The sequence below is a fragment of the Nannobrachium achirus genome (assembly GCF_963921795.1).
Source record: "Nannobrachium achirus genome assembly, chromosome: 22".
Classification (NCBI taxonomy): domain Eukaryota; kingdom Metazoa; phylum Chordata; class Actinopteri; order Myctophiformes; family Myctophidae; genus Nannobrachium; species Nannobrachium achirus.
This window is the reverse complement of record NC_137829.1, coordinates 7230353-7253020: the sequence shown is the minus strand read 5'-3', so window position 1 is coordinate 7253020 and position 22668 is coordinate 7230353. Positions and strand designations below refer to the sequence as shown.

The 22668-nt window shown below is 44.3% G+C and overlaps 1 protein-coding gene across 2 annotated transcripts in view; it reads right to left on the bottom strand.

The window, feature by feature from the left end:
- fgf14 (fibroblast growth factor 14) overlaps positions 1-22668 on the bottom strand; it is a gene marked incomplete at both ends in the record, with an annotated part of 199963 nt that overhangs the window by 19206 nt on the left and 158089 nt on the right. For both annotated transcript variants that reach the window (XM_080753745.1, XM_080753744.1), the window contains one exon: positions 22470-22573. In XM_080753745.1, the coding sequence (XP_080609871.1) occupies positions 22470-22573 (104 nt within the window). The remainder of the gene's footprint in view (positions 1-22469; positions 22574-22668) is intronic.

The window sequence follows — 22668 nt, the reverse complement described above, 5'->3', positions numbered from 1 at the left end:
GAGACAGACAGGGGAGGGACAGACAGACAAGAGGCACAGGGACAAACCCTGTCTGGACTTAGCCTTGCGTAGCCAGGCTTACTCATCTCCGAAGAGAAAAGCCCTGGTGACAATAGAAGGCAGAAAGCGTTCAACTTCCGCCGTAGGAATTTCACCGGAAGCTGTATTTTTTTCACGGTGCGGTGTTCCTGCAAACGTATTCCCTGCACGAAATTAACTCTGGTCTACGTCTCCTGCTCCGTCGGTTGCGCTCGCAAAAATAAACAATATACAAACAAAAACATTGATTCAAACAATGTTACACCTATTAAGAGTGAGTTAAGAGCTACAATCTATTTTAGTTTTTTCGCTGGGGAATGTAAACAGACCCGCACCGCATGACGTAACGTCCGTTAAACGCAGACTTCCGCTAGAAATCTTGGAACACACCGGAAGGCATATTGTCTACAGGGTGGTCTGGACTGGGACCAGTGTTGATTTCGTCAACTATAAGGCATAGGCTACATGGAGCTGGATATTTCATATATCCCGGTTTTTCAGATATCCACATAGAAAAATATCTAGGTCCACACAGAGCTGGATATTTCATATATCCCGGTTTTTCAGATATCCACATAGAAAAATATCTAGGTCTAACAAGCACACAGTAAAGTCTTCAGAGATATCCGGGTTCCCTGTCTACACGGATCCAGTGAATCGGATATTTTTCAATCTCTCCACTTATTTATCCGGTTTAAAAAATATCCTACTTCGCAGCCGAAATATCCAGCTTCGTGTGGCTGCAAGCCCCAAACGCATAAGAAAATGTCTAGCTTCAGAAATATCCAGCTCCATGTAGCCGGCACCTAAAAAACTATGACGAAAAATGTTTGCCGACTGCGTTTTTTTCACTGATGGAAAAACTAAATAAAAACTAAGCTGTGATGACTAAAACTAAGACTAAATATATTGACAATTTTGTCAACAAAATAAAAACTAGACTAAAATGTTGGGGAGGGACAAGTGGAGAAAATCAGTCATTATTACGATGCCATCAAGGCCTTCCAAAATACATTTCAGTTGACCAAACGTGTATTATCTGTAACAGATTCTCTGTTTCACAGAATACATCTTTTAAGTTTTTCACTTATGTGTTCTGTTGATCTCTGCAATTGAAACCACACAATTGAAAGAAAATGTGGAGGTACTTCTTTGGCTTACTGGCAGTGTGAGCTTTTTAATTTTAGTTTTTTCATGTCATATGAAAGCAGGTTTGTGTGTGTGTGTGTGTGTGTGTGTGTGTGTGTGTGTGTGTGTGTGTGTGTGTGTGTGTGTGTGCGCGTGTGCGTGTGCATGTGTGTGTGCCTGTGTGCGTATGTGGGAAAGAGAAATAGCTCTAATCTCCGTATTCAGTACCAAAGCTATGTCCGAGACTCAAAGAATAAAAAATCACACCCGTGTGAACTGAGCGGTGGTTGTGGAGGCTGCGCAACAGCAAAACAAATATAAATATAATAATAAAAATAATAATAAAAAAGATTTAAAAAAGATTAAAAACAAATATTAAAAAAAATAATAATAATAATATGGGGGGGGGGGGGTGCTTGTGTGTGTGACCCCCCCCCCCCCCCCTCCCCGTGTGTGTGTGTGTGTGTGTGTGTGTGTGTGTGTGTGTGTGTGTGTGTGTGTGTGTGTGTGTTGCAGTTGATTTTCAGGCTAGAAGCAACAGCACCCTCTTTGGTCAACCAGTGGTACTAGGCTACAGACAGACATACATACATACATACATACATACATACATACATTCATATATACACTGATACACACATGGCCGTGCGTGCGTGCGTGCGTACCTGTGCGTGCGTGTGCGTGCGTGTGCGTGCGTGTTTGTTGCAATTGATGCTCAGGCTAGATTCAACATCAGGCTACAGACACATACACGGATACACACTCCTGCATACACCTCAGGCTACAGACATACACACACGGCCATTCTAAGGAGCGGCGTCACCACCGCTCAAAAAATATATATAAAGTTATAAACACGTACTGTAGATAATGTGATGCAACGAGTGTTGTCAGCTTGAATACAGTGTGAAAAACCGATCACCCTACAGATAAAGGCTCATGATGGGAACAGGAAAGTCCTGCTCTGCTGAACCATGCAGCTATGTTTCATGCTCATCTTAAACAGGCTTTTGATGAATGTCCTCAAGGCGCCTATTGGAACTGGCATGTGTTTCTTGTGTGACAAATTGCTCACTTCAATTAGGATAAGTATCCTTTTAATAAATGTATGGAAGTTGATCGGGGTTAAAACAATCCCTGGTCTACTAATCCTTTGTCTGACAGTAAGGGTCGCCCTTGGTAGGAAGCACCGAAAATAGCAGACCTCCTCCTTACAGACAGATAAAAGGGTAGGGGCTCAAGCCCCCTTTGATGTCTATGTGTGCACGTGCCTGATGCTCTCTGTATACATGTGCATATGATACAGTATGATGGAATGACAGCAGAGGCTTCCCTAGCTCTGGTCCATAGCGTTAGTGGAGTTCTCCCTAACGCTATGTTCCTCTACCTCCGTATTCCTTGGCAAAACCGGAAAACCCTGCCGTCTGGTCCGAAAATAACAAAAACTGTTTCGCCCCTCATCAAACCAAAGGTATCAGTGGACAGTTGATAGCTTACTCTACTTAGTGGACGCGGGCTGAGCCCCCCACCACACGATTAAAATACATTTCTAGGGCAAAATGAAAAATATTCTACCGGATGGAGACTCCATTTCCAGTTTTTCACTATTTGTCGTCGCCATCAAGGTGCCAACTCACTACTGCCGCGCAGGTCAGAGGACCGAATTACAATGAGCATTAGTCTCACTGGGTGTTATTCAACTCTGCGACGTTGGAAGCGCTGTTTCGTAAAAATCTGGAAGAGCGTCTCCATCCGGTGGAATATTTTTCATTTTGCCCTAGAAATGTATTTTAATCGTGTGTTGGGGGGTTCAGACCTCGTCCACTAAGTAGAGTAAGCTTTCAACTGTCCACTGATACCTTTGGTTTGATGAGGGGCAAAACAGTTTTTGTTATTTTTGGACCAGACGGTTTTGCCAAGGAATACGGAGGTAGAGGAACATAGCGTTAGGGAGAACTCCACTAACGCTATGGACCAGAGCTAAGGCTTCCCCAAAAGTCCATGGCTCTCTCTGAGGCATGGCAGAGTTACAGTTGAAATGCTCAGAGTTACAGTTCAGAGTTACAGTTGAAATGCTCAGACATTCAGCCGGTCAGCCAGAAAACAAACACAGAGCGGCCTGTCAATCAGCCAGCCATTCTACCATATGAGCCAAAAACAAAAACAAAAACCAGTCACCCAAACAATTTCTTTTTTTTCTTCTTTTTTTTAGATGAAGTGAAGCGATGATGCACTGCAGCAGTGGTTCTCAACCTGTGGGTCGGGACCCCCAGGGGGGTCCCCAAATTATTTTGGGGGGTCCCCAGATGATTATAAAACATTGTTTTCTCACTCAACAGTAAACAAACCAGCATAAAGTTTTAAGTGTATAGACTATATTATAGAGGGTATCTGCACATTTCTAAAGTGCCAATTTGAGGACTGTTTAATGCCTCTAAAATGACAATTTAAATATTGGTCAAATTGTCAAATATTAGAGGCAGAAATCGCCAACGCCAGGCGTTGTGAGCATGTAGATCGGCTATTTTCACAACAGAACCGTGTTATACAAAATGTAATGCCTCAACTTTTAGTGCTCGTCAGGGTGGGGGGGGGTCCCCAGTTAAAATATGATTATTTTGGGGGTCGCGGCTTGGAAAGGTTGAGAACCACTACACTACAGTAACAATGCCAGTCACTGTTTGGCTTTGATCAATTGTTTGCCGTGTGCTCAGAGAGGCAAACCGTCCTATCATAGGCCATTATCTGATCTGGAGATGATATATGAGGAATTCCAATGCTTATCACTGGTGGCTGATCGCAATCCCCTGTCACACTGGCTGGTGCTCTTTGCACCTGCTTCCGATAGGCATAATCTGTCTTTTATCAGAACAACCAGACGGGGAGCATTCTTATCGATATCCTGGCAGAGGCGGCTGTAGATGATAACGATATAGAAGCGCTCATCCGTATGGTGAGATTTCAGTTGAATTCTACTGACATTTTCATATTCCACAGAGAAAATTCTATAACGGCTCCTTGAACGGCAGTCATTAGTGGACTGTGGCTTTTCATTCTAGGCATTTATACGGTAAATATATGTGATTCATTTACATACAAGTTGGGCAGCAGTCTGCACCATTGTGTCCATGTAACTGACAATAATATGGAGGACGTCGCTAGAACCAGAGACGTGTTAAATGCCAGGAGGAAGGGCTGTGACCTGGTTCAAAAGTGCTTAAATTAAAGAGCTTTTTTATACATGTGAAATTAAATGAAATAATAACTTTCCTTCCTGAATCAGCATGTGTGTATGTTTGCTTGTTTGCTTCATTTTTAAATGGCACTATAAGAAAAGAAAATAATAATAATAATAATAATCTGAATAATAATTCATTACATGAATTGCTGCGATTAATCATATTTTCTGCATTTAACAAAACCAGACCAAATCTCAGGAATAGTGAAATGGGCAAAAAAGTCACTTGACTCCTGCTGCAGAGCTCTTTTGTTTCCTTCAAAATGGTCCCACACTGAAGGGACAGAGGGGAATGTTTTGATGGAATGAAAGACCAAGCAGAATAAAGTTCAGACACTATTCATGTGATCATCATTACTTTACTGGCAAGGTTAACAGACTGTGTGTGTGTGTGTGTGTGTGTGTGTGTGTGTGTGTGTGTGTGTGTGTGTGTGTGTGTGTGTGTGTGTGTGTGTGTGTGTGTGCGTGCGCGCGCAGATACGTGGGTGTGTTTGTGGATGTGCAAAAAATGCATCCATCCACGTGTGCTTGCCTGCATGTTCTGTAAGCCTGAGCAAGTGAGATGTTTCTCCAGCCAGCAGAAGTGTGTGTGTGTGTGTGTGTGTGTGTGTGTGTGTGTGTGTGTGTGTGTGTGTGTGTGTGTGTGTGTGTGTGTGTGTGTGTGTGTGTGTGGGTGGGTGTGGGTGTGTGTGGGTGGGTGTATGAGCATAACAACTCCGCCTGACCCCAAGGCCTCTGTAGTGAATCTGTAGTAGGACTTCCTTGGAACCACGAGACAGCACAACACCATGAATTACAGGTCAAATCCATCCTTTAGCAGAGAGGAAAAATATGTTTGGCTTATAAAATATCAGCCTGAAGCAGTAATGTATGCGCCTGCTGGATGAGTGATAAAATACAATACATAACAGGAACTATCAGTGTAACTGGCGTTTCACTTTAGCTTACTGTGTGCACAGGCAATGCTTACTGGAATGCTGTATTCCCTATATTATGTTACCAGCAACACATGCATATGCAAATATTACCTATGTATGAACACATGCGCTATAACAAGTAACAACGCCCTCTATTTCACTCTCTCTCTCACTCTCTCACATGCACGCATGGCACACACATGCACTCCCTCTCTCCGGTGATGGGCAGTAGCTAGCTACAAGTAGCTAAGCTACATAGCTTAACTACATTTCTAAGTAGTGTAACGGAAATTTGCTTGTAGTGTAGTTTAGCTTTATTTAATCAGAGTAACTAGTAATGTAGCTTACTACATTTTCCAAATAGCTTGCCCATCACGGTTGGGAAAAATAAATGAACCAGTCAATTGCAATAGCGTCCGCAATAATGACAGGACATTCAAGACGTCTGACCCCCCTCTCCAGGGGGATCCCCAGATGACAGTGAAGTGATAATTTAAGGACTTAAGACATTTTAATACAAAAAGTAGTGTTGATTTGGCGAGCTACTTTTGCCATGTAGCTTGTAGCTTAGGCAACTACATTTATTTGGGGATAGCTTCGTTGTAGCTTTAGCTATATCTATATCTAATCGAGTGTAACTTGCAGCTTAGGTAACTACATTTTCCACGTAGCTGCCTCTCCGTCTCTCTCTCTCTCTCTCACACACACACGCACACACGCACACACGCACACACACACACACACACACACACACACACACACACACACACACACAGCCACACACACACACACACACACACACACACACACACACACACAGTGTTTGCAGAAATGGCAGTGTCTATAGTGCTCCCTCAGTAGCTGTTGTCTTGACTGGCTCTGGGTGTGGAAAGGTAGCCAGAGAGACAGGAGATTCGGGGAGCTATAGTGCGCTTAGTGAAGATTGAAGAGAATGAATTTTCATGATTCACGGCCTCTCTGTGAGAGCTCTCACTCTATTGATTTTTACAACTGCAGGGGTGAAGCTTGATAAAATGTTACTTTCATTTCCAGGGGCGCATGAGACAGAAAAGGACACACGGGGATTCATGTGCAGAAGAAAGGGGGGAGGGGGTGCTGGTGGTATCACAGCTGCAAGGCAGATGTGGTGAGACACCAACAGCTTTCCTGTCACACCAAGAGAAGCCTCCATCCTTCATACCACGACACACCGTGGTCCCACACACTTACAAGATCTGGACTAAAATCCCAATGGGCACAAAAACATCAACCTAAAACCAGGTGGTTTGGAAGATTTAAATGTATTCAGACGTTTCCACGTACATCCAACAAAAGGCGGTTTAATTGCGACCAAAGGTCGCAGTTTACCATGAGAAATGTCACAGCTTGTCCGCGTGTAGATGGACATGTACCCATAGACCGTAAAAATTTGTCATCATGATGTCATCATTCTCTGATGTCAATGTGATGTCAGGGGAACCACTGTGATGTCACACTAACAGAATCCCTTTTATGACCATATATGGAGTTCCCTGATGTCATCAATATTAATGATGCCCTGTTAGAGAGATCCTGTGAGGCCAGCCCCTCACCCTGCTATCATTTCAATGCAAATGCTCAGTGGCATTTTGAAGTATGCGGAAGTAGCTGAATTCCAGTGCATTGTGGGTGAATCCAGGTGCATTCTGGGGGAAATTGGCCACTACCTAGTGGCCAAAATATTTGACGTCGAGACGTAATGACGTCACGAACGACGTCGACGTCCATTGAACCCTATTGTAGACCCCAGCGGCGAGCTCTTATGCTCGTGCATGTATGTTTCACCCCGCCTGAAATTCCAACTTTGGCCAGTAGGGCGGCCGCTTCAACGTTTACAAGCCGTTCTGGGGGCTTGGGTGGAACAAATCCCTTTTATGCCCATATATGGAGATATGGAGATCCCTGTGATGCCAGGGCAACAAATCCCGTTTATGCCCATATATGGAGATCCCTAATGTAGCCCTTTAGGGCGAGGTCGCTTGTCACCCTGAGGCGTCTTACTAGTATTGAATACCTGTGCATCTGTTGACTGGGAATATGTCATGGCAAGAATTCCCATTTTTCTCAAGACATATCCTTGTGTCTCCGATATTTTCATTCCATTTTGTTCTAGGGAATGAATAATAGATGCCAGTACCAAGGGAACAGTCCTGTTTGTTCCAGTTTACATGTCCAATTACTGTTTGGACGCTGAGTTTCTGAGGACTACTTGTAGCATTACAAACCAATGTCCCAACGCTGCTCATTTGCACATTACATTGCACTCGAGGCAAGAAGCACAAGTGCGTCATTTGTATTTCGCATGGCTCTTGACATTTACACACTGGGAAAGCAATTAGGCAAGCATTTAGGGTCATTAATACAAGGCACATGCTGCATGTCTGCTCCGATAGCTGCTGAACTGTATACTGAAGGGGAAATGACAATGATGGCACACATGCTTGAATGACCTAAAATATACAAACACAGGCTTATAGAAAGCCCAAGCATACAGATAATGTGCAACCAATCACTTTCCCGTTCCCCCTTTCTTTATTAGTCAGTGACACCGTTCAGTCTCCTACTCACACACACATGCACCCACACCCTCAAAGACACAGACACACACAATCAAAATATTTTGATATAGTTCATCTCTGGGGACCCCATACAGTCAGATTAGAGTTCTAGAGGAGCCCTTCGTAGCTCACGCATGGTCGTAGAGACATTCAGATTTCACAAAGTGCTTAATAAAGTCTCAAACATGTCTAAATACGGTACAGCATTCTATAATTACCCGTATCTTCCGTGTTCTTTAATAAGAAGCCTTTTTATCCGATCGTTTTTCTGTTTCCTTGTATTTCCTGGTTTTCCCCATGTGCAACAACCCTGATCTATGGACACTGGGATGTGGGCATGGCCTTGCAAAACTGGGTCCGGAAATACAAGGGAATACAGAAAACAATTGGATAAAAAGGCTTCTTATTAAAGAACACGGAGGATACAGGTAATTATAGAATGCTGTACCGTATTCAGACAGGTATGAGACTACATTAAGCACTTTGTTTGTGAAATCTGAATGTTGGTGTAGTTGTAGGGGGCTAAATAAGTCACTCTGCTCGAACCCATGTAAACCCGGGAAGATGACGGTCAGGGCTTAGTCTCTACGACCATGCGTGAGCTACGAAGGGCTAAAATCGCTTTGGGAAACCCGGCCATTATCTTTGGAGATCATGTGATCAAGATGTACAAGTCTAATTTTTCATATTCCATTCTAATTGACTGACTTCCACTGTTCTAGTTTATTTCGTTTTTCTCTCTTTAGAAGAGAGATGAAAAGGCTGTTCAGTCAGCTGTCATTTATTGCATGCAAACATTGAATTTCAGTTTACTTTAGAGCCATTCACACATGAGTTTCAGTTTAAACATTTGTGTAATGCAAGATCTGAACTATAAGGTGGAGGCTTGGGTGGTGACTGGGTGAATGTGGAGGCCAGCTTTGCAAGCTGCAGCAGCATGTGGCAGAGTGTGCATCCAGTGCAGGAGGGAGTCGTATTTAAATGGACCACCTTGTTGAGGGAATGAGGTGTGATTGGTGTGTAGAAAGGTTTGGCTGATTGAAAGCAATCATCTGATTACAGCAGAGGCGTGTATGACTTCCACAACCTGCATGAACGCGATGCTTCATTTCTTGAGCCCAGAGCATTGGGACACCTCAAACGCTTCCCATCTGTATGACACAAAAGCTGTCCTTTTCCTGTCTTTCATAATTTTTGCTCTCCTCAAGGCATCTGCTGTTGTACATATCAGCCGAAAGCACCACCTTCTGTAGAACTCTGTAGAACTGATCAGTAAGCCTTATAGTCAAGTGTTGTGCATCGCACACATAATATACAATATATACAAACTACCTCTTTTCCACAAGCACAGAGACTTTTGTTGATACCCAGCAAAGAGACATATTTCCCCATTCTGTCGTACTGATCAGAGTGGTATTGGCAGAAATGCTGTAGGTCGGCAACACCACAGAGGAGCCTGTCTGAATAGATTCAGGACTCACATATGGAAATGAGCCTCTCTAAAGATTGTCCTTTAAAGGTAATCACAGGGAGAAGATGTGAATCGATAATCTATCCAGCGTTGAGTTGCCCGGTCTCTACTACTTTGAAAACCCTTTGAATTGCCTTGTTGTGAACCACTTGAACCCTGCTGTCGCTAATACTGGTTCTGTCATAATAAGCAAACGTTCTGTGAAAATAGCAAATCTAAAAGATAACATTGCACAATTGGGTGCAGAAGGAAGGTAAGTCCAAGGAGCATAAACCCAGTGGCGTTTTGAGCCCTATTATTGGCACACTTAAAATATTTATGTAAATGTTTATTTTATTTTATAATTTCTTTGTAATGAGTTTCTTAATTGTTTTGCATTTCTAACATTACATTTTGTGAACTTGTCTGTTAGAGAATAGAGACAAACACAATGTGCATGTTGAACTGCTTATATAAAGTCATGTGCATGTACAGTACAACATAGTACCCTTGGTGTTGGTAGCCCACATAGTCAACATTGAAGAATATAGCAGTGTTTCTAATTTCACTATTCTGATAGAATTGAGCTTTACAGTATGTGTTATATAATTTCCATATAAATGGATATTCTGTTTTATTTTTCAAGAAAACTGTCTGGTTCAGGTGAGAATAAAGTCAAATTAATTGAAATTGTTTATTTGACAGTGGGGTTGAAAACACGTGCAGAAGCAAATGTGTGCATAAAGCTCCATATACTTCTTCATACAAGGGTGTCTCGCACTGACACAGGGTGGGGGTGGGCTGGGGTGGGGTGGAGAGGCTGTGTGCAGATACTGTCTGCATGCTACACTGATTATATTGACCAACGCAGGGCTTTCCCTGGCAAACACACCTCGGAGTTCCCCCCTTTCTCTCCCCTAATTCAGCCGCTTCCAGCCGATCGATGCACGGTTCTTTCCAGTCTCCTGCTTTCTCATTATCTGTCAGCGGCACATAATTTATAGGCAGCTCCGGAGGCCTCCATACCATCCCTGAAAACAATGTTTGTGTGTGTGTGTGTGTGTGTGTGTGTGTGTGTGTGTGTGTGTGTGTGTGTGTGTGTGTGTGTGTGTGTGTGTTTTCCTGATCCATCTTCATAGAGATAAGAGTGCCACATGGGTGGGGCTCAGCATGAATGCTCGTTGACAGATCGATGGCTGGCTGATGGCCGTGGTGGTGGCAGGACAGTTCACTGGGTGAGAGATTAGCGGTCTCCAGAAGGAGGCCAAAAAGCGCAAAGACCTAGGGATGATTAATGTGAGCCACCTCTCCACCACGACTAATGACGTACGGTAGTCATCTCCACCAATGAGTGCTTCATGGAATCCATTCAAATCCATTCACCGAAAAGGCTTTGGTACGATCGATCGGCAATGGATCGGACCGGCTCGATATGAATGTAATTAATGTGATCGGTGATTCTGATCAAAAGGTAAGGTAAATTCACAGATCCGATCAATGATGTGCATAGTACATGTGCTAGTCAAGGGTTTGTTATGGTCTGATCACACTCCGGATCCGAAAGGTGGCGGTATAACGCTTTATACGCTTTTTATGGTCGCGCTGTGCTGCTCTGCTAGTGCCTGGCCCTGCACGAACGCTTAAACATGTCCGTGTTAATACAAAAGTAAAATAACATTTAAAAATATAAATAATAATAATAATATCGCCGCACTTGATCGGATCAGTGATTGATCAGTATCGGGTGATCGTGATCGGTTCCAAAAAACCTGATCGAACCATCTCTTTTATGTACATTGTACTGTATAAAAATTCAACAGCCCTATGGCACGAAAAAGCTCTGTGAAGAAATGTGCATACACAAGCGTGGTATGCAACTGGCTTGATCAAAATCACCTGCTGCTTTGGGTGTCTGGGTGGCGTAGAGGTAAACCACTCACCCAAAACTGCAGAGACCCAGGTTCAATTCCCAGCAGTGGTGCCTCTGGCTTGGCCACATGCTACAATGAACGCAGAACACAGATGGCAGGAAAGTGATCCTAGGAAGGGATTGTGTACTCATCACCACCGTAGTGAACCCTGCTGATTGCTCTGAGTGACTGTTTGGCAAGGAACTGGTCTGGGGGAGACAGTGTGAACCTCCATGTGCCTTACATTCTCCCAGTGAAACTCCTCGCTGTCAGGTGAAAAGAAGCAGCTGGCTGCTCCATGTGTAGCGGGGGAGGAAATTGGTAGCCTTAGCCCACAAGCCTACATCACGCCAGGCTAATATGCGTGAGAAAGCAAGGAGGGTGGCGCTTAGGAGAAAGGGGGTCGCCGCTCATAATTCCAACCTCCCGTTGGTCCGACCAGGTTAACATTCACCAGGTTAGCACTGACCAGCGTCGGCAGGTTAGCATTTCACCGGGTTAGCATTCACCAGCGTCGGCAGGTTAGCATTTCACCGGGTTAGCATTCACCAGCGTTAGTTTTACTGAGGTTAGGGTTAGGGAACACCGGCCCGTCGGCATATTGACGCAGACCGGGAGAAAGTAGTTACCTTCCACTATTACGCGGCTAATATAGTGAGGAGGGGTTTGGATTGAACACATGGGGAATTGGCAGCAACTAAATTAGGGAGAAAATGGAGAATGAGAACAACATCTGCTGTTTTAAATGCAACAAAGACATCAAGGGATGCTGCGTGAGCATGGCAGGCCCATGGCAGGGTGCAGAACAGAGTGCGCAGAGGGACCGTATCCCTCTGCTCTCTTCATCAATCACACTCCCCCATTTCCTTACATTTCTCCCATGCAGAAACGTGTTGAATGCCTCTTGCAACACGGCCATACTGTGTAATATACAGTACATGTCATAAATATGTGTCTCGTAAACCAGTGATTCAGAAAACAGCTGTAAGCACCTCTCCTCCTATAACGGCTGTAATTACATTGAATAAACAGGGGACTAAATGAATGATGGAGGAACAAAGGGGGGATGATGTGAAATTAATAGACCTTAAGCTGTTGACCCGCAGAGAGATAGAGGACAGAACACCTGGCGGCGGCGCTGTGTATTATTATTATTGTTCAGAGAGCCGTGATCTGGCAATGAAGCCCAATGCAGCCGGCACAGAGAGACAATGAGCTGCTGTATCAGAGAGGGACTCCCATGCACTTCATGGTGAGTAATGTCCGTGCCGGAGTGTAGGTAGAGACGCAGGAAGAAGAACCCTTGCTCTGGTCGTCACCGTCCAAAGATCTGGGAATCCCTGGATATTGCGAGACCACTCTGCCACTGATTATGTTACAGCCAATGGCGAGCAGGCACTCATTAATGTATGTTAAGAGCCAACTTGAAAATATGAACCACTGAATAGTGAGGGTGGGATCTAAAAATCCACCTCTACTCCGTCCGTTCATATGTGTGCCACTTCTAAAGTGCAGGAGTGCAGGGTAACTGTAGCCAAGCTGGCCATTAATAAGGACAACAGGGGGGTTTAGCGTGGCTGAGGACCAGGGGCGGCGTGTCTATTCTTAGCTCCTCTTGGCCCCGGCCGTCGGTTCAACAGTCCAGCAGCACCGACGCCTACCTCCGACCTTGTTATTCATTAATGCATGAAGCTGGTCTCTCTCCAGCCCTCGCGGCCATTGCCCTGCCTGACACCAACACTACATTAGAGGCAGGAGAGAGAGGTTCTTTGGAAATAATGAGCGCCCCCCCTCCTCCCCCCACTACCTCCATCGTTACCACCTAACAAAGTCTGGGTGTCCTCTGCAGGGGAAAGCAGTTGAGTAATTATGGGAAACCTGAGAATTTGAGGAACCGATTTTGAGCATCCTTTCCAAGTTTCCAACTCTGCTCCAACTTTCATGCTACTGATTGGGCATGCGTCTGTCTGTCTGTGTGTGTATGTGTGTGTGTGTGTGTGTGTGTGTGTGTGTGTGTGTGTGTGTGTGTGTGTGCGTGCGTGCGTGCGTGCATGTGTGGGTGTGGGTGTTATAATATACAATAAACGCAGGGAATATCTGTGCGTATGTACGTCCATTCGTCCAAGTATCTTGAGAACCTTTGGACCAACCAGCTTCAAATTCGCCACGCGCGTTGCCGACAACCTGAGGGAGTGCAGTGCCCGGCGTCAAGTCGGTCGGATAGGCAGTTGTCCAGAACCGCCAGAAAAGGCTCTGGCCGTGGCCCAAATGAGCCATGGCAAGCCCAGCCTAAGCGTGATTAGTCAAATACCCCACACCTGTCGAATTCCCCACACCTGCCATGTGATTACTAAAGCCCTATTCGCATGGGATAAATTGAATAGGGCTTAATTAGCCAGTCAAGGACTTTCCACAACCGCCAAATCCCGCCTGATATTCCCATATGTGCATGAACATGATAGCATCAGGGATCTTGCCCATATACTGTATGGGACAGACAGACAGGTGGTCACAATGGCATAACAAACTTGCATTGTTCCCGAGTTTATTCAAGTGATGAACGATACCATAAGTGGCGACATTGGTATACAACCCAATGCTTAATGGTCTATTTCATTCTGCTGTTGTGTTGATAGTCACAGATTGATTGTGTGATAGTCCTATTGATAGTGTGTGATCAGAATAGGTTACCATGCTGGAAAGTGAGTTCCGGGTCATACCAATAAGGATTGTTTACACAAACCCATCTGCCGGGCACACATACACACGCACACACGTGCGCACACACACACACACACACACACACACACACACACACACACACACACACACACACACACACACACACACACACACACACACACACACACACACACACACACACACACACACACACACACACACACAGTGTATTTTACACTATGAAAGGGATGTGGTGTCAGACTGTGAAGAGGTGCCACAACTCTGTTTTAATCTACATATATTCACTCCCCGACTATGATAGTTACGTCCTTCTCCATTTACATGTGCAATACTGTAGCTTCATGGCTCGCAGATCAGATTGTGAGCAATGTTCAGTGAAGTCAGATTCCTATCTACGGTACAGGACAGGAGTGAAGACATCTTCACTATGCAGGGACAAATGTGGGTTGATGTCTTTTAGTAAAAACGCAGATCTTTCACGATCGCATTTTGAGAAGCCGTTTTCTTTCTTTATCTCTTTTTTTAGACAGGGTCTTTGACCCTCTCAGGATGGCAGGAAACTCCCTGGCAGAAAAATGCCATGTCTTTGTCAGGAGTGCTGAAGATGAAAGCACGGGAACAAAAGCAATCCATGGGAGGGTGACTGTAATAAGCAGAACTTTTGAGAGCTGCATCAGAAAAATGGCCACAGAGAGTGGAGTGATGAATACAAAAAAAGTTGGTGTGGAAAATATCAAACACCCCGAAACACCAGGGAATCCTGGCTTCAAAAGAATCCTTCCGTCGCACTTGATGTCTCCTGTATAATCAGCAGGGATTTATTTTATTCTCCCCTTGCATTGCCACTGCCTTATGCCCATTTTTTCATATTGATGCCATTTGAAGAAGGGGTTGTATACATAGGCTCCATGCAGCTTCAATTTAGACTGAAGCAGCCGGAAGTAGAAGTTGCCCAATGATGCAGCACTTTAAGACAAAGCTGAAGCCACGCCGCCAAACCCAGACTTTCCCTCTCAAAGAATTCATTCATTAAAAAAAAGGCCAATATTGACGTGGCAAGTAATTTTGAAACGGTACACTAGTGCAGGCGCCAGATAAAGAAAGCTTTCCCTAAACACTTGAACCCTTGCATCCCTAATCTGGGCATTTCATAATAGGCGAATATTCAGGGGAAATAGAAGAGAAAAATATTATAATATATCTACAAGCTCACAATGTGTTATGCTGCGATGCATTGAGCATGTAGATTGGCTATTTTTGGCAGAGAGAGGTTTGGTGTGTAGGGTAAGAAGGAGGGGGCCGAGGATTAAATGGAGGGGGGGGGGGGTCACCGGTCAATGACGTACACTGCATAGCAGGGCACACGAGCGGTGACAAAAGCCGCTCCGCGCTCCAGAGGGCTCTTGTCCCACTCGCTCGTCACTCTGGTCGGCCACCGGGCCGCTCCGCTCCCCGCCACTCCGTCGCTCAACTTGATTTTCGCATCTCTCGCTCCACGCTTGCTCCACGCTCCGTTCAGGGTCGTCAATCAGAGTAAAAAAAGTAGTTTGCTACCATGTCCGAAACACTTTCTCCTTTGCCAGTGTGTTCCCGACACAAATGGCTGCGGTAACGTGAGCCCCGGCTTTGATGGAGACTTGGAGAGCTGTCCACTCGCCACTGTTTTGTTGGAACAGTGGCCCCAACAGGAACGGCTCGGAGCGGAGGAGGGTCGGCGCTCAGACCCATTATAAAAGTCGCTCGCTCACGCTCAACTAAAAAACGGCTCGCTCCGCTCCCCGCACCGCTCGCGCTACACTCTGCTCGTATGCCCTGCTGCATAGGCACTGTGTCCACTCCACTGGGCTTTTTTTGTCAGCTGAAAACGACAAGGCGTTCGCTTAAAAGTCATTCCAATTCTCCCAGGTTGAAAATATCTGACCTTTCGGCAGGCAGGGAAAAGCGCTGCACGGGCATGTGCGATCGCAAGGTAAATGCTCAGCTCTACGCCAAGCTGCTGGAGTTTCCAAAAACATGGCGCTCCCGTTACAAACAATTAAAAACATGCGCTGCACTCAGGAAAAAACATCTTGGTGGACACAGGGTCTTATAAACAATTAAAAACATGCACTACGCTCAGGAAGAAACATCTTAGTGGACACAGGCGATAGAGTTTAAGCCATAGTGTGATAGAAACTTTTTTCCTTTTCTTTTATAATAATCATGAACCCTGGCGTCCAATTTCAGATAACTTTAGCCAAAAATAGCAGATATACAAACTCACAACGCCTTGTGCTGCGAGGCGTTGTGAGCTTGTAGATCGGCTATTTTGAACTTGAATGCAGCACCTTATGTTGAAAGAATAGCCCTCTCTGTGTAGAAATCCATGCCGTACGCCACATCTCCTGTATTGACTTGATTATGCTTAGTTCACTGTGCTATCTAGCCCCGAAAATGGCCAACCTCCAAGCTCACAACGCGTCGCTTGGAGGTCTGCTATTTTCAATATTTTCTCCCCAAAAGCCCTTTTAGGAATGTCAGCCCCTGCCTCTCTAACATTCTCTGCACGTCCCTGCTGAGCATATTAGCAGGGACTAGAAACAACAACCTCCTCAGCCTGGTGAATTGCATTCTGCAGTGCCAACATTTCATCATGAGTAACAAAACCAAACAATGCCACAATGCCTTAGGGTCATTGGTGCTGTGATGTCGCCGTCTCCGGAAAATAATGAGGATGTTCACCCCCCCCCCCCCCCCCCCTATTTATATACAGTAGTGCTGCTGTTTGCATAAGAAGTTCCATTACAGTTATCTGGAGAGCCACAATCCTGCTTCCTGGGGTGTCACAAGGGGGGAGAAGTGGGACTGAGTTACCAGGGCCCAAGGTGGAGGAGGGGCCTTAATTATTTTATACTTTAGCTATTGAAAAATAGAAGATATACAAGCTCACCGCGCGGCACCGAGTGCCACGCTGCAAGCTTGTAGATCTGCTATTTTTGAAAAAACATATTTTTTTGGGATATATCTTTGAATATATATTTTTAAAAGTGAACATTTGTAACTCAAATGTTGCTTCTGGGGGGTCCCTGGAACTAAATATTCTGAGATGGGGGTCCGTGGCCAGATACATATCATTTTGGGGGTCCTTCACATGAAAATGTTTGAGCACCACTGACATAGAAACATAGATTAAAAAAAACCTAAAAAAAAAGGATTTGAAATTTTCAAAGACAAATGTTCACGATTTTTCAAAAATAGCAGATCTACAGGCTCGCAGTGCGGCACTCGGTGCCGCACTGTGAGCTTGTATATCTGCTATTTTTGAGCGGTGCTAACCGCTCCTATAGACCGCTTTTTTACCAAAACTATGATGTCACAAATGATGATGACATGAGTTCGCTAGACCAATGAAACACTTCGATTCTGTTGATCTGTCCATGATGTCATAGTCACAGAGGCACTCGATTGGTTCACCCTGATTTAGAACGCGTTTAGGCCGCGTAAAATACGTCATAACGCGTTTAGGCCGCGTAAAATACGTCATAACGCGTTTAGGCCGCGTAAAATACGTCATAAAAAATTATTGAGCGGTGCTAACCTTGAATTTCAAAATTATATTAGATGAAGATCACTTATAAGCGATAAAATAACCACACTTTTAGACAGACTGTGGAAAATCTTACAGGTAATAAATGATAGGCAGTTAATACAAGTTTAAAATACAAATGAACAGACTTTGAAAAACTAAAATATTCATCTTCTGGCCTCTTCTCGCCTCTCTGGAGGCCTCTCTGGAGGTAAATAAGGTCACTTATCATTACACTATGACACTCTTACAAGCTACAATCCGTAGCTTGGTCAACTAACTGATGAGAAATGACAATAAAGACTTATATAGTCTGAGCAGACCTCGAGACTGACATCATACACAACAAAAAGAATATTGCCATGCATGCCTATCAACACTGATTTGCGCAGGAATTAGTTTGCACCGCTCACTTCGCACGGGTGCGATTTTTCAATAGTTAAAGCACAAAATAATGCGTAATAATGCGTTCCCAGTCTAGATGGGTTAAACCCCAATTCACGGGGGGCCCACAGTGAATCCTTGTACCCAGGGCCCAGCATTTGGTGTGACACCCCTGCCTGCCTCCACTATAGTTCAATATGGAAGGAGTAAGGAACCCCCCCACCCCACCTTTTACTATTCAGGAGAGATGCCTCATCCCAAGGAAGTGCAGAGAGGATAAATTAGCCAGGAGTTTATTGGTCCAGATACAATAGCTGCGGATTGAAAAGGCTGCGATGACTGAACTCTCCTTTATTCCATGGCAAGTCCTTTGTGCCCGAATGCACAGTGACTTTGATGCTATCTCTGTCACCGGGAGGCCCACGCCACGCCTGGGGTTCCTCGCACAAAAGAATATGATGCACGATCAGAGTGCAATGAATGGGCTTCCCATCTCCTCTCTGAAAGGCTTGCACTCTCCCTTTCATTCGTCATGTCTGTTACGAAATGGAATGGCACTCATTATCAACGTACATCATCGCAGTAAAAGCCTTGATTCATTATTGTGAAAGAATAACACTTTATTGCATTCATTCCATCTAATTAAATGACCCGAGATAAACCTAGGAGAGAGAATGGCTATACTGAGAAAGCGGTGGGTTTTCTTTCTGACATCGTGCACTCCTACAGTACGTTCAGGCACTCAATTTGGCGTTTTCTTTTTCGTTGAGGCACTAAATGGAATGGTTGTGCAGGTACAAACTCGAAAAAACAAAATGTATCTTAGTGTAGCTGCACTTTGAACAACAGCTCATGTTTTTGATTAGGGTATGATTTTGATTTAGCAATGAGGGATCATTTACAGTAGTTTTGATGTATGTATTCATCAGTACAGCATACACTTATATATGATATATGTATCGGGGGAAGGTGTGTGTGTGTGTGTGCGTGTGTGTGTGACTGTGTGTGTGTGTGTGTGTGTGTGTGTGTGTGGGGGGGGGGGTATCATTATACATGCTGTCACCTCTAGGGTACTGGTTCTCAATGTGGACCCCCAGAGGTCCTTGAAGGGGTTCCAGGGGGTCCCGAGCTAAATGTCTATAGTGTAACTAGAGATATATTTTTAAATATCATATCAAAATGGGGTCTGTGACCTGATGCACATAAAACTAGGGGTTCTTGAAATGAAAAGGGTTGAGGATCAGAGACCTATAGGGCACCACATTTTTCAGAACTGTGACTGGCAGCGTTCCTGAATTTGTTCCTTGCACCTGATCAACTGCTCAAAACGCTGTGTTCCTGCACTTACTGTAAGTACTAGCTTTCTTCTAAGGCATTCTCTGAGCATGTAAGTGCACTGTAATCAAATACAACTAATGGGTAGAAAAGGTCGCTCGTGGGTTCCCCCGCTCGGGAAGGAAGCGAGGGCGGGTAATGGGAGGAACTCATGTACCCTGCATTCACGGGTGGACATGACAGAAAAAGGATGGAGTTGGTATAAGGCAGAGAAAGAGGAGGATGGATGAGGAGCAAGAAGGGGAGGAGGATGAAGAGGAGTGATCTCGCAGAGTCTACCATTACCGGCGTAATTTGCGTGCAACACACTCAAGATCACGGAAAGACATGCAAGTGGGTGGGCTGGGGTCTGATGAGAGCCTCCATTACCATGGAAATAAGGTACAAATGGAGCGGGAGAGCTGGGTAAATGGAAGAGAAGGGATATATATGAGTAGAGAAACAGAGCTGTCAGACTGTGCGGAGCAAACAGGTCTATACTTTGAGCCAGCCAAGAGAGAAAAAGCATCAACATCTCTCTCAACTGCTTTGACCAGGATAAGAGCGGTACACTGTGGGATATCATTATGAGGATAACCCCGTGAGTGTGTTATAGAATTATTTTTTCAGATTTTTAATTCGGTATGCACATTCCTGACCGTTACTTCTAAAAATCCCCACATTTGATTTAGAGTGCAATTTCAAAGTTGATATAAAGCATATTTAAAATTGGTAGCCTTTAATTAATAGCAATATTTATTACAAAATACTTTTACGACAAAGTGATTCCTATAGATTTTCTGTCTTATCAATGTAGTTTAAAAGCTACAAAAAAAGTGTTTCTGTACACATTTGGAAATGGAAGCATACCGTAAAGCTATATCAGGTGCCAGAACCGTAATGACCCAAAAAAGAAAAGAAAATGCAGTCACATGCTATGCTCCTCAAAAACAAATAAAACAGACTTGATGGACAGAATGTATTTTTCTTTTTTTCTCTGTTGTCAATGTGCGACCCCACTGTCACTTTCCTGCGACCCCGCTTGATGTCCCGGCCAGTAGTGCGTTCTAGACTTTTTTTGAGAGCATACTATAATCTATGATCCGTGGCTATTCCTGTGGCCAGGGCATACGCCAGTGCATAATGCCTATCAGATACGCTACTTTGAAAGATTCACGAGGGCATACTCTTTTTTGGAGCTGTGTGCAGCTCCCTATACGTGGCTGTGTGGGTCTGTCTGTGTGTGTGTCTGTCTGTGTGTGTGTCTGTGTGTATGTAGCCTGACTTCGGCGCGTAACTAGTGCCGCACCATTTACGCCACTCGCGCAATATATACATCAAAATGTGCGGCTCGGCCGGGAATGGTGTTCTATTACCTTTCGTTCCGATCCGCCTTACCATGCCGACGTAATCGGCAAAAAACGACGCTTAATTGTCCCCATTGACTTATAATGGGACAATGCAAGAAATCACTTTCAAGTATTTTTCTCTCGTAAACCATAGGAGCTACAGTTTCAAACCTCGGAGAGGGGATTCATAATGATTTTAAGAATGAATCGAAAAATAATTACATCACTCGGCCTCATGGTGGCGCTATAACGGCCCACTTTACGTTTTGCCCCGTAACTCTTGAACCGTAGATCGGAAAATTAAAATTCTTTTTTCCCTGGATTCCTTGGGTCAAGACGCATCTCCCATATAGGCCACGCCCATTTGCGCCAGGATAGATTTTCAGCCATCTTGAATTTTCTCCAAAACACACTTTTTGCTCCTTTTCCTACATATTTTCTTCAAATGTCACAAAAATCGGTACACATGATCTACACACACACACACACACACACACACACACACACACACACACACACACACACACACACACACACACACACACACACACACACACACACACACACACACACACACACACACACACACACACACACAGCTCCACTTCACACGGGTGTGATTTTTTTTAAATGTCTTCACAGCATACTCCGTAATCCGTCTACACGCGTGACAGGTAGAACACAGCACTGGTCCCGGCCCATAGTTTAAGAACCTCTGTATGGGCTCAATACTGTAACAACCAAATAGGTGTTGAGGTCTTAGCTGTTAAACCCCACTCATTGTGATGCAGCACGGATGTTTCCATTATGTATATTAATTCCCAATCCCTACTGTGTTATTTCCATAGCAAAAATCCATAGGATTCTAGGTCAATCCCCCTTGAAATAAAATTAATTTCACAGCTTTAGTGAAGCGGTGATTAAGCCTTGAGGTACTCCATTTGGAATACAGGCACTGCTCCCATCCTCCTGACGAGGTAATGACTGGAGCCAGGAAGGTGGAATAGTAATTCCCACTCCGCTGGCTGTGCAAGGAGCCAGAGCATGGAGAACAGGAGCGAAGGATTAAGTGACAGTGATGCTGATGGATACTCCTATCTGGAGAGAGAGAGAGCAGCGCTGATTGTTGGAATGGTCATCATGCTGATTGATTTAGCTAAACGGGAAGTGGACAGAGTGGAGTGCCAGGGCTGGGGAGCACCAGCCGCCCCCCTGTGGGGTCTTATCACCTCCGGTGGCTGTCTAGCCCGCAGACGGACACTTTATTTTGCAGAAGGGCATGCAATACGGCTGCTTACAATTCGAATTGTTTTTACAAATCTGGGGTCTTTTTACCGATTTTACCCAATGAAACCTAGCATTCCTATTCCGGGCATGACATACTAGAACCTTCTGTGAAAAATAGGCACGAATTCAGTGAAAATAGAAAAGAAAAAAAAATAGCTATAATCTCAAACCACAGCATCATTGTAGCCAGACTAATATCACTGCGTAGATATTAGTCAGGAATCTCTGTATGGAGCCTGCCATTTGATGTATCCTTTGCTAATGGACCAATTACAGTTATATACATTAGTGTGCTTAAAAACAGTTTAAGTAGGGGAGCGAGTATGTGTCTTTTTCCTGATGTATTTTACACAAGGATCTACTATTAATCTATGAATTATTATCAATATATATTTTCCTTTTGGAACGAAAACATGAAACACTGTATGTTGCATATTTCTATCTACCGTACTTACTGTTTCTAAATAGATCCTTAATTGTAAAATGTGGTTTTGTGGGAATTTTATGTTTAGTAATTAGAATAGAATAGAATAGAATAGAATAGAATAGAATATTAAAGAAATAACAGAATAGAATTATAATGCTTACTGATGTGTACAGATGGCCCTCCCCGTTCATGGCGATGTATAACCCTGTCTTCACGGACTGAATGGCGACAACTCTGAGGCCCACTGGAATAAGGTTGAACAAAGCTGGAAGACAAACACACCAGAACAAACACACAGGCACACATGCATGCAAATATCACCAACCATATTGCAATAAATAGAACAGACAATTAATAGGC